Below are 16,478 nucleotides of genomic sequence, written 5' to 3'. Positions count from 1 at the left end.
ATTCCACTAGTTAGTTAGCACATTACTCACATATGACTGAGCATAGATTTATATCAAAGACCACACTGTGCCCTCAAGGTAAGGTTGGGACATCGAAAACCGATATATCAAAATATCAATATATGGCTAATGCTTTGGCGATACTTTTCATCGATATTGTTATGTCTGATATATCGGTAGTTTAAGGCGATATAATATGGATTTTTGTAAAAAAGAGACGTGTCTTGTGGTCCGGTGACCAGATCTTCCTTCTTTACATTCTGCCCTTTCCTTTGTGTTGTACACGATGTAGTTTTGCTCGCGGCACTAAGGAACTTATAAACAAGTTCTAGAAACTTTTGGAAAGTGTGAGGTGACTCTTTGTCACCAATAAGGTTTGTTCCAGGCAAAACGACTCTCAGAAGAAGTGGGGTCTTAGGCCCCTTCTCCACATGCGTTTGTTCATTGCGTTAGACGCAGGCTCTGAACGCTTGCGTCTAACGCGATGGCTATGGGCAATGCTTTCTAAATGAAAGCCTTTCCACATGCAGATGGAGGGTTGCGGTGAACGCACGAAGGTCGTGTCCAGAAAAGGAGACGCGACATGTCGTGCGTTCAGCGTCTAACGCAAATGCAGTGCCCATAGAAAAGATAGGAGACCCATCTAACACAATTACAATTGTGTCCGGGGCAGTGCGTTTGCATTACCAGGCCCTGCGTTGTTTACAAGTTGATATGGAGACCTTGGTCCCTCAGCAGCAATTTGCAGGACACGCAGCCCCACAGACACACACACACGGAGATCATGCTCACATCCCGTCAGGTCCAGCGTCCATATTCTTGCTTCCTTGTAGCTGGCAGGACCTTGTTTCAGTGTGTTTACCTCCAATCATCTGTCTGCACTCCCGGTCATGTTATATTAATAGTTATAAGTTAATAATAAATTCAACAGTTTAAAGTTATAATTTTTTTTTGTTGATTGTGTTGCTTTATTAACCCTAGACCTGTTTTATTTTTATACAGCGTTTAAAAAATTCAATATATTGAAATATCGATAGTTTTCCACCGATATTTTACAATAATTGATAGCTTGTTCAGCGATTGTCGATACTATCGACTATGGATATTTTTGTGTCGATGTCCTAACCTTACCTCAAGGTGCTGTTACTGGTGGTGCTGCTGCTGCTCTCCTTCTGCTACTGCCATGTTTTCTCCTCCTCCTCATTCCCAAAACCAACATTTTCTAAAGCAGAAGAACCAGCTGTAGCCCTACAGCTGTTCCTTGGAGAAGGCTCGTGCTTGGGTGTTCTGTTCACCTGGTGGAATTTGTCCGTTGCAAAATTTATGACATTGCTTTTAAAACAAGCACCACACCTGTTTTCGTTGGCATAATTTTTGATCGAAGAGACCCTACTTGGACCTTATTTTGTTTTCAGTGACACCCGTGTGCTACAAGTGACCCCCACACTACTGTACACTACTTTTACAAATTTTTGGGAGGAGCACAGTGTTCCCCAGATGTGTGGCTGTATTCACATGCAATTAGGGGGCTTTCCCTGCATTAAGGACCTTCTGGTGGGCAAATTAATTAACCCATTTTTACTCCCATTGACTTTAAGGGGAGTGGGAATTAGTTGTCCCGATTCGCAATGATTTTTGTGAAATTGGTCCAAAGAGATTATTCCATTAGTTGCTTATCACTAATTATATATTATTTTAAACTCAATAATAATATTGTTTATATACTAATTTTAAAATCATATTTCTGGATCATTTACATGCTTTTATTTATTGTTTCCCAGGACTTAAATATTGATGACCCTCCATTGGAGGGAGTCTGAGTGTTCCCTTCATTGTTTGCCTAGGCACAGCGGGAGTGTCTGTGTGGTAATGTAAATGATCTCATTTAACTGAAGGCTTATTTACATGAACATATATCGTCTACTGTTTTCATGGCTGGTCGATATATGCTACAATCTGATGCATTGGTTTCCAATGCATCAGATCACACAGGCGTACTCCCACGGTGTAAAAGCGCCTGGCTGGCCAATATAGCACTTTTACGCCAGGCAGGAGAGATAGTCCTGGAACTATCTTTCTGCCCGGAATACGTCGGGCACTGCATAGACTCCTATGGGAACCTTTGACAGCGGCGGGAGAAGGAACGTGGGAGGGAGTTTAGCAGCATGATTGCTAAACTCCCTCCCCCTTCTCTCCTCCTCTTTCCAATGGCTGTTTGCAATGGGAGGGGGCGGAGCGAAACTCTGCCCCATTCCGCCCACTCCTATTGCTGGCTGTGGACAAGGGGTGAGGAGGGCATGGGAGCTTATCTCCACCCCTGCCCCACCCCCTCTAATTGCAAACTGTCTCCCCATGCCCAACGGCATTGAGGCTTTGGTGCATATGTGCCGAGCCTGTGCTGCCTGAACGGGTGCACAAATGTTAGATTCGTGTGCCCGTTCACGCGTTTTTACAGCGCCGGCGGGCACTCATTAAAATGCATATGCCCGTGTGAATCCAGCCTGAGGTTGCTGCAAACTAATTAAACCTTGAAAGCCTATCTTAAGGATATGTTATCAATGTCGATGTCCTGGAGATCCCCTTTTAACAACTGTTTATACAGAAGTACATAACACTGCCTATACTGTAGTCTATTATTCAAAGTCTAGTTGCTTTAAAAAAGGTTTACTAGGAGGAGCACATAGAACAATTATTCGTGGTTCTCCAAAATCTATGGGCCACTATGTCTCCCAGTCTGGTGGGAAGTGTGGCTGTATTCAATAAATCTTTTTGGCACATTTATTACTGGTGTTGCAGCAGAATTCCAGTGTAAATTGCGGCTCTTTTGGCACAAATCAATTTCAACAAATTTACTCTCGATTTGTGTCTTAAAGAACAGATATTGCACCTCTCACTCCACTTTTGAAAAGTGTCTGGAACAGAGTGGTGGGGTTCGAGTGAGGTGAAGTTTCTAGACAGATATAAGAATTGTAAGTTTTTAAAAAGTCATAAAATTTATCACAATCTCACTCCAGTAGTTAGGTGGCATAAAAAGTGACTGCAAATCTCCAGACGCACTTAAACATGAGACACATTTATAAACATTGTGCAATACTTGATACATTTGTTGCATTTTAAACTGAGAGAAGGGATGGAAAGCTGCCAGAAAACTGGCACCAATAATTCTGCCTATGTGTTTTATGTATTTTGGGCCATTTACTTTTTTTTAAAATCATTTTAATACAAATTATGTTTTAGCAGATACTTTGTGCCCACATTCTCCTCCCAACTGATTTATTTTAATACTGCATCATAAAAAGGATCTGTCAGCTTTCCTGACACATCCGTTTTAGTAAATAACTGTATTTCACATGAAATCACAGTTCTAAGGGCTCCTTCACACGGGCGTTGCGATTTTCAGCCATGACCAAGTCACAGCTGCATCACCTGTTTAAGCGTTCATTTAGACAGCCCAGGTGTGGCGAGTATACGCCACAGCCCAGAATACCGTTGGGCGGGGAGAGAAAGTTTAGCTCTTCCTTCCCTCCTCCTCTCCATCCCTGGCTGACGGCAATGAGAGGGGTGGGGGCTAGTGTGCTAAACTCCCACCACCTCTCCGCCCCTTGCCGGCTACCTGCAATGGCAGGGGGCGGGACAGGGTGGGAGCTAATGTGCTAATCTCCCGCCCCCTCCCACCACCTCCCTTTTCAGACAACCGGCAGGGGGCGCAGTGGGGGCGGGAGTTTAGCAGAGCTGCTACTAAACTCCCTCTCACCTCCCTTTTCCGGCAGTTCTCAAAGACTTCCATAGGAGTCTATTGGACCGGCCGGCGTATTCCGGACGAAAAGATAGGTCCAGCCGGACGTTTTCACATACTGCCATGATAAAAGCTTGTGTGAATAAAGCCTAAAACTGTCAGTACTCTACTATACTCCTTCTAGAAATTACTACGTTGACAACTGGGCATTACTATTCTCTTTGTTAACAAGGTTCATCAATATACACTTTCACTGTTATCACTGATGTTATCACACTGTGTATGGGCAAGCCCTTGGACATGATAATGGTAATACTCACTTGTCCATTTAGCCATATATGTGTGAAGGTATAAGATGCTCTAGAACGAATTCTCCATTGGGAATGCAAAAATTTACTAAAAAAAAACGACATAATGGGGGCTGACAGATTCTACTTAATTTTCCTTAATAGGTCCCTCATTTTCTGTTTCGATGTCTGCAATAACAGCCATATTGCTAGTCTCTCAACATTCCCAGAAGCATATATAACTTAGTACCAGCTGAATAAACTGCTGTTCATGATTGTCTATGTGCTCCAGAATATAAAGGTTCTCATAATAGAGAATAAGGTTAAGAGCAGCAATTAGTTTTCTGCACTCAACATAGTGGTTGAATAAGTTGCCTATCGGTAATTCTGTTTTATCCAAAAATACCTTCTTCAGGCATCGTCCATGCTACATTGTTACTCCAGACACTACGGTACAGATGATCTTTGTCTGGTACAGAGCGGACTCTGAACAGGTAGGTGCTCCCTGGAACAAATAGATGAGGACTGAAGCTGACTTCTGTCTTTCCCATAACGATAAGTACAGCAGCATCCTGAAAAGGAAAGGTAAAAAAATTACATCTATATCCAGCATAAACGTACGTTCCAGCAGGAGGTCGTGGACGGCCTCCATTGAAGTCAATGGGGGCAAGTGTTCTGTTGTCCATACGCAATTAACATTGCGAATGAGCATCGGAAACACTCGTTACTTCATAGGAAAATAGAAAGAATAGCCGCAATGCTGGCTGGAGAGGAGCGAGAGATCTTTCTTCCATGTGGACAATACGCTGTGCATTGTGTACATCCACGTGAAAAAATGATCGCATCCACGGCCATTTGCAATTACTTTCCGCTATGTATCACAGGACTTCCACTGCGGAAATCCGCATGTGCAATCCGACCCGTTCGTGTGCGCCCAGACTTATACTATCTATGCGCTACTCTAGGTCTGGTATTATTATTGCTCTGGTATTATCTATGCATTGTCTCTAGTACTGTTATCTATAACTAGTTAGTACTGTTATACGATCTATATACTATTATCTATGTCTGGTACAATATGTTTACAATCCATAAGCTATGGGGCTTATTTGTTTAAACTGGCGTTTCATACACCAGTCTAAGTAAAGCCAGCGCCTGGCTATAAGCATGAAATATATCAAGATGCGCTAGTACTTCCATATGCCAGCTCAGAGCTGGAGTAGGTTTTATGCTGTAATCTACTACAGTTTATGGCATGGATTATTGTAAATGTGATGGTCTGTGCACAGCCACACCACTATTTAATGCTGGGTCTTGCCCACTTGTTTGAAAAAGTGTCAGAAAGTAGTGCAAAAGCTCTAAAAGTTGCAATTTTGGTGTATACACCAAAATTGTAATTTTTGAACACCAGAATTAAACACTGAGGTAGCAGATAACACCTTTAACCGTTTAGGGATGGGCCCATTTCATGCGCTAATGAACAACTCATTTTTCCATTTTGTTCATGTTGGCATTCCTAGAGCTATAACCTTTTAATTTGTACATTGACTTAGCCTAATTTAGGAGATCTTGTTTTGAGGGACAAGTGGTATTTTTTTATTTGCATCATTTGGGGGGGATGGAAGTTGGGAAAAAAAGAAATTCTACCATTGGTTTTCTTGTCAAATTTCATTTTTACGGCATTCAGCATGCAGAAGAAATAACATGATAACATTATTTTCTGGGTCAGCACATTTCCAGTGGAAGCAAAATCTGCAATTTTGGCTTGGTTTTATAAAGGTGAACAGACATCACAATTTAGGCAGAACCATCCTACTTTGGGACTCTGTGTCCTGCCTTCCGCCAAGACCCCAACGGAACAGCCATTTGTCCCCCTTTCGGCTGACGTCTGGTCACCATTAACCCTTTCCAATCCAATTTCTATCCTGGTTTTCCTAGGGGGCTTACTCTTTTTCTGCTGTTATACAATGGTGCTATATGCTGGCTAAAGCCAGTACTGCATGAGGGGACATGTTGGATAAGCTCCGACAGCAGAGAGGTTGGCAACATACAGTAAGAGAACTTCGACGGATGTCTTCCAACATCGGAGCTGTGCAGCCTTAAATCATAATGTCTTCAGGAGGTCAGACAGTGGATTGCAAAGGGTTAAAGTGATTACAAGCCAAGGTGCCGCAGCTCCCCGTCAGTGTGTGCTTCCGCGATCCTCCTCCCCTCACCTGTCCTCTTTTGTTCTGCCAGAGAGGAGAGGGGAGGAGGTGCTGCTGCGGGTGCACAAACACTACCAGCAGCAGCAGCACTGAGAGGAGCGTTGGCGCTGTTAAGACCAAGAGGGTAAGTATATGGGTCACTGTGCAGGTCACTATTGTTGCTGGGGCTGGTAGAGGGGGCCACTAATACTATAGGGGGCACTATTATTGCTGGGACTAGTATAGGGGAGCACTATTACTATGGGTCACTGTAGGGGCAACTATTTTTGCTGGCTAGTATAGGGGAGCACTAATACTATGGGGCTACTGTGGGGATCACTATTATTGCTGGACTGGTACAGGGGGCGCTAATACTATGGGGCTACTGTGGGGGTCACTATTATTGCTTGGGCTGGTATAGCAGAGCACTAATACTATGGGGTTACTGTGGGGGTCACTTTTTTGCTGGGGCTGGTAGAGGGGAGCACTGATACTATAGGGCGCACTGTTATTGCTGGGGCTAGTATATGGAAGCATTAATACTATGGGGCTACTGTGGGGGGTCACTATTATTTCTGGGGCTAGTATAGGGGAGCACTATTACTATGGGGCTACTGTAGGGGTTACTATTTTTGCTGGGCTGGTATACGGGGAGCGCTAATACTACTGCGGCTACTGTGGGGGTCACTATTACTACTGGGGCCAATATATGGGACACTATTACTACTGAGGCCACTCTGCACGTGGCAGCATACCTCAAGTTGACTTATGAGATGTTTACACATGTGGAAATGCTGCAGAATGTCCGCAGCAAATTCTGCATCTTAAAAAAACTGGTAAAATCTGTACCATTGGTGCGGATTTTGACTGGAAATCAGCCGCGTATCTGCAGCTTATTTCATACTATGCAGCGCTCCCCCTCACCTCCTCCAAAGGTTTCCTGCAGTCAGCTCTGCCCGGCTTCCAGTTCCCAGCGTCCTGGTCAGGTGCGATGCTGCTGGTCAGGTGTGATGCTGCTGGTCAGGTGATGCTTGTCAGGTGAGGCCAGTACATGCCTCTGGAAACCGAAAGCCAGGGAGCACTGACAGCGGGAAACTTTTGGAGGAAGTGAGGGGAAGCGCCACATAGTATGAGATCAGCTATGGATATGCGGCTGATTTCCAGCCAAAATCTGCAGCAATGGTACGTATTATGACAATTTTTTGGATGCAGAAATGCAGCGGAATTTGTTCCCTGTCTCTTTTGAATCGACCCTGTACTTTTTATAACAATGGAGGTAAAATCATATGTCGTGATAAGCCCGACCCTGTCCACACCACTTTGCCCCGCTTTGATCCTGGGAAAATCTGATCACCTTCGTTCTAGGCTTATTCTGTGTTCACCGTGTGGTATAAATAATATGTTAAATTAATTCTGCAGGTCATTACAATTACAATAATACTACATTTCTATAGATTTTTTAATATTTTGCAACCTTTTCACACTTTTTTTTAAAAGATGTTTTTTGTATTGTCGCATTCAAAGACCCCTATTTTTTTCAAATTTTTAATTTTGTGGGCCGAATTCTACTTTTTATCGTTACCATTTGGTGATCCATATGACTTTTTGATTGCTTTCTATTCTGTTTGTTTGTGACGCAGAATATACAAAATTAGCTATTTTTGCAATGTTTTTAGTTGATTTTTTTCTTCATGGCGTCTACTGTATAGTAAAGTGGGAAATGTGGGGTATTAATGTTTTTATTTTTTCTATATTTTCTTTTTTTATTTTAACACTTTTTAAAATGTTTTATTATGTTTTATATCCCTCTTTGACGGTTCTTATAATACACTAAGTGACAGGGGAAACCCCATCCTTCTGTCCCCCTTTAACATACTGTGGTTGCATTGACTGCGACATGTAAAGCGTTGAAGAGTGTGGATCAGAAAGTTTCTTCCGATCCCTGCTGTTACAGCTGTGGTTGAGCTGTCACCAGACAGCCCAATTCACATTACTACCGGCACAGATGATCTATGTCATTATTCTCATGCAGCGCTGTAAAAAGGCGCTGCATCCCAATAAAGCCCATAAGTGACCACAGTCAAAAGGCATATGGGTGGTCACTAAGAGGTTTTGGGAGGACATATCAGTATATCTGATATTGTTGTATCTTTATACTGTTACCAATATTGATGTAAATCTGTCCACCATTACTGTTGCTATTATAATATCTCTGTACTCTGTCTCTTAGTATTACTGCATCTATGTATTTTGCCTGGTAATGTTATTGTATCTTTGAACGGTTTCTAATAATTAGGGGTATACCTCCTATGGTTAGTACTGGTTTAGTTCAGCACCACCTGCTGCCAATTTCCCAGACCCCATAGAAGTTCTAAGTATACCTCCCAAGACTCCCAGTCCTTTCTACAGTATGTGACTTGGAATAGTAGATGTCTAGAGTTGGAAATATTATCAGGCATCCTCCAGCGTAGAGTTATTGAGTCATTCTTTAAACCAGACTTCTGGACCATTAACCCTTCTGGTGGTGGTAGCCGAACTGGAAAATAAATAAAACACTACTCATTACTCATGAACAATATATAAGGGCCTGCTGCTTTTTCTTACAGTGTTCATTTACAGGGGGTGGACAAAAATATGGAAACACCACACGAAATACATGGGATTTTAATCATTAGGAATAAGCTGCCTTTTCGACCCTTGCTTGGCTAAGAGCTTTCCCGTTAAATTTGTGTTCAATTCACATCTTGCCCTGCTCTGGGTGGCTTTGGAAGTTAGCTGGTAACAACAGCTGAGTAGCTCAAACCCCTGACCAACTGAACCTTGTTGCTCGGTTAGATGTTCACTTCTGCCCGCAGCCTCTGTGTCATATTACCTCCACTTAAAATCAGTCTCAACATGTCTTATTGAACTATATTTTATAATCCCACTAGCTTACCCGTCGCGCGTTGCTGCGAAGACAGAGATACATACATACATACATATTCGTTTTTATATATCTAGATAACAACCAATCACAGCGCAGCTTTCATGTTACCTCAGCTTTATAATATACTAGCTTACCCGTCGCGCGTTGCTGCGAAGACAGACAGACATGCATTTGTTTTTATATATCTAGATAACAACCAATCACAGCACAGCTTTTTTAGGTTACCTCAGTGGTATAATAAATAACAACCAATCACAGCGCAGCTTTCATGTTACCTCAGCTTTATAATATATAACACCCAATCACAGTGCAGCTTTCATGTTACGTCAGCAGTAAGAGAAATAACAACCAATCACAGCGCAACTTTTATTCTGCCTCAGCAATATAAAAAATAGCAACGAATCACAGCGCAGCATTCATTTTACCTCAGCGGTATAATATATAGCAACCAATCACAGCACAGCTTTTATTTTACCTCAGCATTCTCAATATCCAGGAATTGTCTTGCAAAACGTTCGGCGGATGCATCATTTTGTAGTTGAACACGCATCCCGTTGCTCGTAATGCCTTTTGCTTTTGTGCTTGAGATGCAAATCAAACGATCTTTGTCTGGGGGGCATAACTGTCGACGACGCTCGCACGCGCGCGCGCCACCTATCGTAGGATAGATGTACTATGCCAGTAATCTTCCCAGGAGTGTACTCAACAACTTCCCATTAACTTTTCCTATTTATGACATAATCAATGCTCGTGCCAAATTTCAAGTTTCTATTACATCGGGAAGCGAGAACATTAGATTCCGTACGTCAAATTTGGACGCTAATTCTTTGGCGCTTAGAATTGAATAATCGAGTTGGGACCGATTAGCTTTTCCTTTTTATGACATATTCAATGCTCGTGCCAAATTTCGAGTTTCTATGACATTGGGAAGCGAGAAAATTCGATTCTGTACGTAAAATTTGGACGCTAATTCTTTTGCGCATAGAATTAAATAATCGAGTTGGGACCGATTAGCTTTTCCTATTTATGACATATTCAATGCTCGTGCCAAATTTCGAGTTTCTATGACATTGGGAAGCGAGAAAATTAGATTCCATACGTAAAATTTGGACGCTAATTCTTTTGCGCATAGAATTGAATAATCAAGTTGGGACCCATTAGCGTTTCCTATTTGTGACATATTCAATGCCCATGCCAAATTCAAGTTTTTATGTGAGAAAATTACATTCCGTACGCAAAAGTTGGACGCTAACTCTTTTGCACATAGAATTGAATAATCGAGTTGGGACCCATTAGCTTTTCCTATTTATGACATAATCAATGCTCCTGCCAAATTTTACGTTTCTATGACACCGGAAAGTGAGAAAATTACATTCCGTACGTAAAATTTGGACGCTAATTGTTTTGCGCATAGAATTGAATAATCAAGTTGAGACCCATTAGCTTTTCCTATTTATGACATAATCAATGCTCGTGCCAAATTTCAAGTTTCTATGACATTGGGAAGCGAGAAAATTAGATTCCGTACGTAAAATTTGGACGCTAATTCTTTTGCGCATAGAATTGAATAATCGAGTTGGGACCCATTAACTTTTCTTATTTATGACATAATCAATGCTCCTGCCAAATTTCACGTTTCTATTACATTGGGAAGCGAGAGAATTCGATTCCGTACGTGAAATTTGGACGCTAATTCTTTGGCGCATAGAATTGAATAATCGAGTTGGGACCGATTAGCGTTTCCTATTTATGACATAATCAATGCTCATGTCAAATTTCATGTTTCTATGACATCGCGAAGTGAGAAAATTAGATTCCGTACGTAAAATTTGGACGCTAATTCTTTGGCGCTTACAATTGAATAATCGAGTTGGGACCGATTAGCGTTTCCTATTTTTGACATAATCAATGCTTGTGCCAAATTTCAAGTTTCTTTGACATTGGGAAGCGAGAAAATTAGATTCCGTACGTAAAATTTGGACACTAATTCTTTTGCGCATAGAATTGAATAATCGAGTTGGGACCCATTAACTTTTCCTATTTATGACATAATCAATGCTCCTGCCAAATTTCACGTTTCTATTACATTGGGAAGCGAGAGAATTCGATTCCGTACGTGAAATTTGGACGCTAATTCTTTGGCGCATAGAATTGAATAATCGAGTTGGGACCGATTAGCGTTTCCTATTTATGACATAATCAATGCTCATGTCAAATTTCATGTTTCTATGACATCGCGAAGTGAGAAAATTAGATTCCGTACATAAAATTTGGACGCTAATTCTTTGGCGCTTACAATTGAATAATCGAGTTGGGACCGATTAGCGTTTCCTATTTTTGACATAATCAATGCTTGTGCCAAATTTCAAGTTTCTTTGACATTGGGAAGCGAGAAAATTAGATTCCGTACGTAAAATTTGGACGCTAATTCTTTGGCGCTTAGAATTGAATAATCGAGTTGGGACCCATTAGCTTTTTCTATTTATGACATAATCAATGCTCGTGCCAAATTTCAAGTTTCTATGACATTGGGAAGCGAGAAAATTAGTGGCAGTGATGGAAATCGAACGATCTACGTGGGGGGGGGGGGGCATAACTGTCGACGACGCTCGCACGTGCGCCATTTATCGTAGGATAGTTGTACTATGCCTATAATTTTCCCAGGAGTGTACTCAACAACTTCCCAAAGTTTCATGGCGATCGGATGAATGGTGTAGTAGCGCATAAAGGACAAACACACAGACACACAGACACGCAGACAGCCACGCATACATTCAATTTTATATATATAGATAACAACCAATCATAGCGCAGCTTTCATGTTACCTCAGCTTTATAATATATAACAACCAATCACAGCGCAACTTTTATTCTTCCTCAGCAATATAAAAAATAGCAACCAATCACAGCGCAGCTTTCATTTTACCTCAGCATTCTCAATATCCAGCAATTGTCTTGCGAAACGTTCGGCGGATGCATCATTTTGTAGTTGAACACGCATCCCGTTGCTCGTAATGCCTTTTGCTTTTGTGCTTGAGATGGAAATCAAATGATCTTTGTCTGGGGGGCATAACTGTCGACGATGCCCGCACGCGCCATCTATTGTAGGATAGATGTAATATGCCAGTAATCTTCCCAGGAGTGTACTCAACAACTTCCCAAAGTTTCATGGCGATCGGATGAATGGTGTAGTAATGCATAAAGGACAGACAGACAGACATACATTCATTTATATATATATAGATGACATCAGGAAGTGAGAGAATTAGATTCCGCATGTAAAATTTGGACGCTAATTCTTTTGCGCTTAGAATTGAATAATCGAGTTGGGACCCATTAGCTTTTCCTATTTATGACATAATCAATGCTCGTGCCAAATTTCAAGTTTCTATGACATTGGGAAGTGAGAGAATTAGATTCCATACGTAAAATTTGGACGCTAATTCGTTTGCGCTTAGAATTGAATAATCGAGTTGGGACCCATTATCTTTTCCTATTTATGACATAATCAATGCTTGTGCCAAATTTCAAGTTACTATGACATTGGGAAGTGAGAAAATTAGATTCCGTACATAAAATTTGGATGCTAATTCTTTGGCTCTTAGAATTGAATAATCGAGTTGGGACCCATTAACTTTATTTATCATAGGATAGTTGTACTATGCCTATAATCTTCCCAGGAGTGCACTCAACAACTTCCCAAAGTTTCATGGCGATCGGATCAATGGTGTAGTAGCGCATAAAGGACAAACAGACAGACAGACAGACACACATACAGACACGCATACATTCAATTTTATATATATATAGATGTAACTTAAGGCATGCATTTCGTATGGTGTTTCCATATTTTTGTCCACCGCCTGTATATCTACAAGCACTAGTGTTTTGTAAACTTTAGCAAGTCACTAACAGTTCTGCAAGTAAGAACAGATAAACTGCTAGGCAGAAGAGACATCAGTGGACCAATCATGCTACCAATTTGGTACAGTTAAAAACGTGGGTAGCATTACAGTTTTTTTTATTAAAGGGAAAGTCTCAGCACAAACACTGAAGGTGTATTGATAAGATATGTCTGATTGGTGGGGTTCAATAGTCAATGCTAAACCATACGGCTTCCTAAATATTCAGAACAGAGCCGACAAGAGAAGGAGTGGCATGTTGCTTTCCTGTCAATTGGTGGAGGCCATTCTGGTTGTCAGAGTTTGTTCTGAGAGTAGTCATTTATGCAAATGGGTTCTGAAGTTTACATTCATGAACTCATTAATTTAAGGTAAACTTTCTACATATAACTATCTCTTTGAGGGCTTTACCTCTGATGTAGACTAGCTTAGTTCCCCTAAATTCTTGTACATTGCCCTTTGAGAGGACTAACCCCCTCCCCCCAAAGACCATTTTACACTTGGTATAACGTAAACTGTTCTCACTGCACTGTTTTAGGCATTGTAGCTCCATTTCTGTAATACAGTACTCTCAATCTTGCAAATCCTATTTGTCGTCAGCCCATTGATTTGTTATCTATTAACTTACTTTTAGAGTTTGGGATGATGTAAGTATTTTTGCTCACATTACGCTTTGCTTGAAAGCTGTATGAGGTAATCATTGAAAAAGTGAACCTATCGTTAAATTGACAGGTCAAATACACTTCTCCATCTTTTATCTTGCCAGAATCGTCTGGTTCGCAAAGTTGACTTCCTCTGCTGCAATTAGAACAAAATATAGCAATTATTATCAAGGTTCAAATAATCTCCCTGATTAACAAATTGTTCATGCTTAAAGGGGTTGTCTCATGAAAGCAAGTGGGGTCATACACTTCTGTATGGCCATATTAATGCACTTTGTAATATACATTGTGCATTAATTATGAGCCATACAGAAGTTATTCACTTACCTGCTCCGTTGCTGGCGTCCTCGTCTCCATGGATCCGTCTAAAATCGCCTCTTCTGGCGATTTTAGACGCGCTTGCGCTGTGCGGTCTTCTGTCTTCTGAATGGGGCCGCTCGTGCCGGAGAGCGGCTCCTCGTAGCTCCGCCCCGTCATGTGTGCCGATTCCAGCCAATCAGGAGGCTGGAATCGGCAATGGACTGCACAGTGAAGATCCCGGCGGCCATCTTACTAAGGTAAGTAAGAAGAAGGAAAAAGTCGCCGCAGCGCAGGGATTCGGGTAAGTACTACCCGTTTTTTTTTTTTTAACACATGCATCGGGTTTGTCTCGCGCCGAACGGGGGGGCCTATTGAATTAAAAAAAAACCCGTTTCGGCATGAGACAACCCCTTTAAATGAAAGTTCCACTCTTTGTCAAAAAAATTCAAGCGCCCAGAAAAAGTTGTCATTTTGCTGCAGAACTCGGCATGCAGTTCCATCTCAAGCAGACATGTAAATGATTAGAGTTTTGGTGTGATTAGATGAACGGTCTTGTCACCTGAGGCCCTAAAAGTGGTTTCCCCCTATAGAAGATTGTCAGAGGCTCCTTGTGTGTAGTGACCTCTTATTCCACTTGTGTAGAGCTTGCTGGCCACTAGATATCTCTACAACATAGAGAAGAGATTTCACCCCGTGACCAGAGTCTGAGAGGGGGCATTATTGGGATGTGAGAAGCTGCATGGTCGTATCACCAAATTGCTTGCCACCTGGGCCGTTCTGACCAGACTGTTAGGAGGTGTTGGGACTGGTGGATATGTGAGGGCACACAAAGCGACTGGGCTCAGACCACCAGTAGAAAAATTATCTAATGGTGCAATAAGCACAATCAGCTCCAACTGTTTTGTTGTCCACCATCCAAAGACAGATCTCACCATTGTTACAGGCTACTGTGTCTGTCAAAACCATTTCTAAGCACTTGGCTGAAGGACACTTGATCTCACGGCGCCTATTATATGTACCTACCCACCGCCACCTCCGTTTGCAGTGGTTGTTGTGAACAATAATACTGGATGCTGCGGAGTAGAATCAGATGAATCCAGGTTTAGGACACTGACCATGGCCATGTTGTGTGTACAGACCTAGAGGTGAGCGCTACAATCCTGCCTTTGCTGTGCAGCGGCACACTGTCCCCACATTGCTACTCCCACAGCCACACTCCCTTATATTTGTTCCCTACTTCTTGCTATTATAAGGGAGTATCTGCTTAACCAAGTAATGCCCCCACTGCTGGTGTGATGGTCTGGAGGTCATTGTATACAACACTACCACCTAGCAGTGGTATGAGGGACAATGACAACTCAGCAATATACCCAGGGCATCCTGCAGCCACATATGTTCCTCTCATGGCGGCTTCCAAGAGGCATTTACCAGCAGGATAATGCTCATTCACAAACACAAGGGGGTCACAGGAATGCCTCCACAACATTGTCACACTTCCATGGCTGCCCAGCCACCACATTTATTACCAACAGAACTTGTATGGGACCATCTGGGACACCAACATTGACAGTCTATGAATTTGCATGATCTAGAGGCTCCGTTACAGCAAATGTGGAGCGATATGCTGCAGGATACCATATAGAACCTGTATGCCTCCATGCCCGCCCAAATGACATCTTGTTTCCATGCCGGTACTTGATATTTTTTCAACAATGAGTGTATTTCTTGCCACACGCTGTGCAACTTGGTGGTGCATTCACACAGAATAGTTTGGAAAAAAGTGTAGATTTTTTTTGCCACAAATGCATGCCATTTCTCCCACATCCAAACCACCTGGTATAAATGCACTCTTAGGCTAATTTCACATAGACGAGTGCGGTATCGGGCCACGAAACATAGCCTGATATCGTACTTACCAACATGCGATTTCCGCATGGATGTGAGGCATTTTTGCATCAAAAATGTCTTGCATCACTTTGAGGAAGTCACGATCCTAGGATCACAGAGGGTCTCCCATTGATTTCAACGGGAAACCCTTCTACCGCACTCGTGTGCACCTAGATGCTTTGCCATCTTCATTGAAAACAATGGGCGATGTGATGCAAGGGCACACCCAAAGATAGGACATACCATGATTTTTTCCCCGAATTGCACCGCTCATGTATATGACCCCATTCAAAAGAATGGAGTTCAAATTCATGTGGGATTTGTGCGCCTCACATACGGACAAATCTCGAGGGGGAATCTCAGCCGCGTGAAACCGGTCTTAGAGTTCCTTCACATGGATGTATTTGAAGGCATAATAATAATAATTATGAAGAAAAAAATTAAGGAAAAAAATTAAGATAATAATTAAGAAAAAAAAGCTTATGTGAATATTCATATTGAAGTCAATGTGTTCTGTTTACCCCGGATTTTTCGGTCTGAAAATTCGTTAGAAAAATGGTTCATATGAATATACCCTCAGTTGTGAGAAATT

General features: G+C 41.9%; 1 protein-coding gene across 2 annotated transcripts in view; it reads right to left on the bottom strand.

Annotated features, from left to right (window-relative positions):
* CSF2RB (colony stimulating factor 2 receptor subunit beta) overlaps positions 1–16,478 on the bottom strand; it is a 70,534-nt gene that overhangs the window by 40,125 nt on the left and 13,931 nt on the right. For both annotated transcript variants that reach the window (XM_066596295.1, XM_066596296.1), the window contains exons 5-7: positions 13,666–13,835; positions 8,591–8,745; positions 4,430–4,595 (exon numbers count right to left, since the gene is read on the bottom strand). In XM_066596295.1, coding sequence (XP_066452392.1) covers positions 4,430–4,595; positions 8,591–8,745; positions 13,666–13,835 — 491 coding nt within the window. The remainder of the gene's footprint in view (positions 1–4,429; positions 4,596–8,590; positions 8,746–13,665; positions 13,836–16,478) is intronic.

The sequence above is a fragment of the Eleutherodactylus coqui genome, chromosome 3 (genome assembly GCF_035609145.1).
Source record: "Eleutherodactylus coqui strain aEleCoq1 chromosome 3, aEleCoq1.hap1, whole genome shotgun sequence".
NCBI classification, from domain to species: domain Eukaryota; kingdom Metazoa; phylum Chordata; class Amphibia; order Anura; family Eleutherodactylidae; genus Eleutherodactylus; species Eleutherodactylus coqui.
Note: the sequence above shows the minus strand (reverse complement) of the source record. Positions and strands in the feature narration are given on the sequence as shown.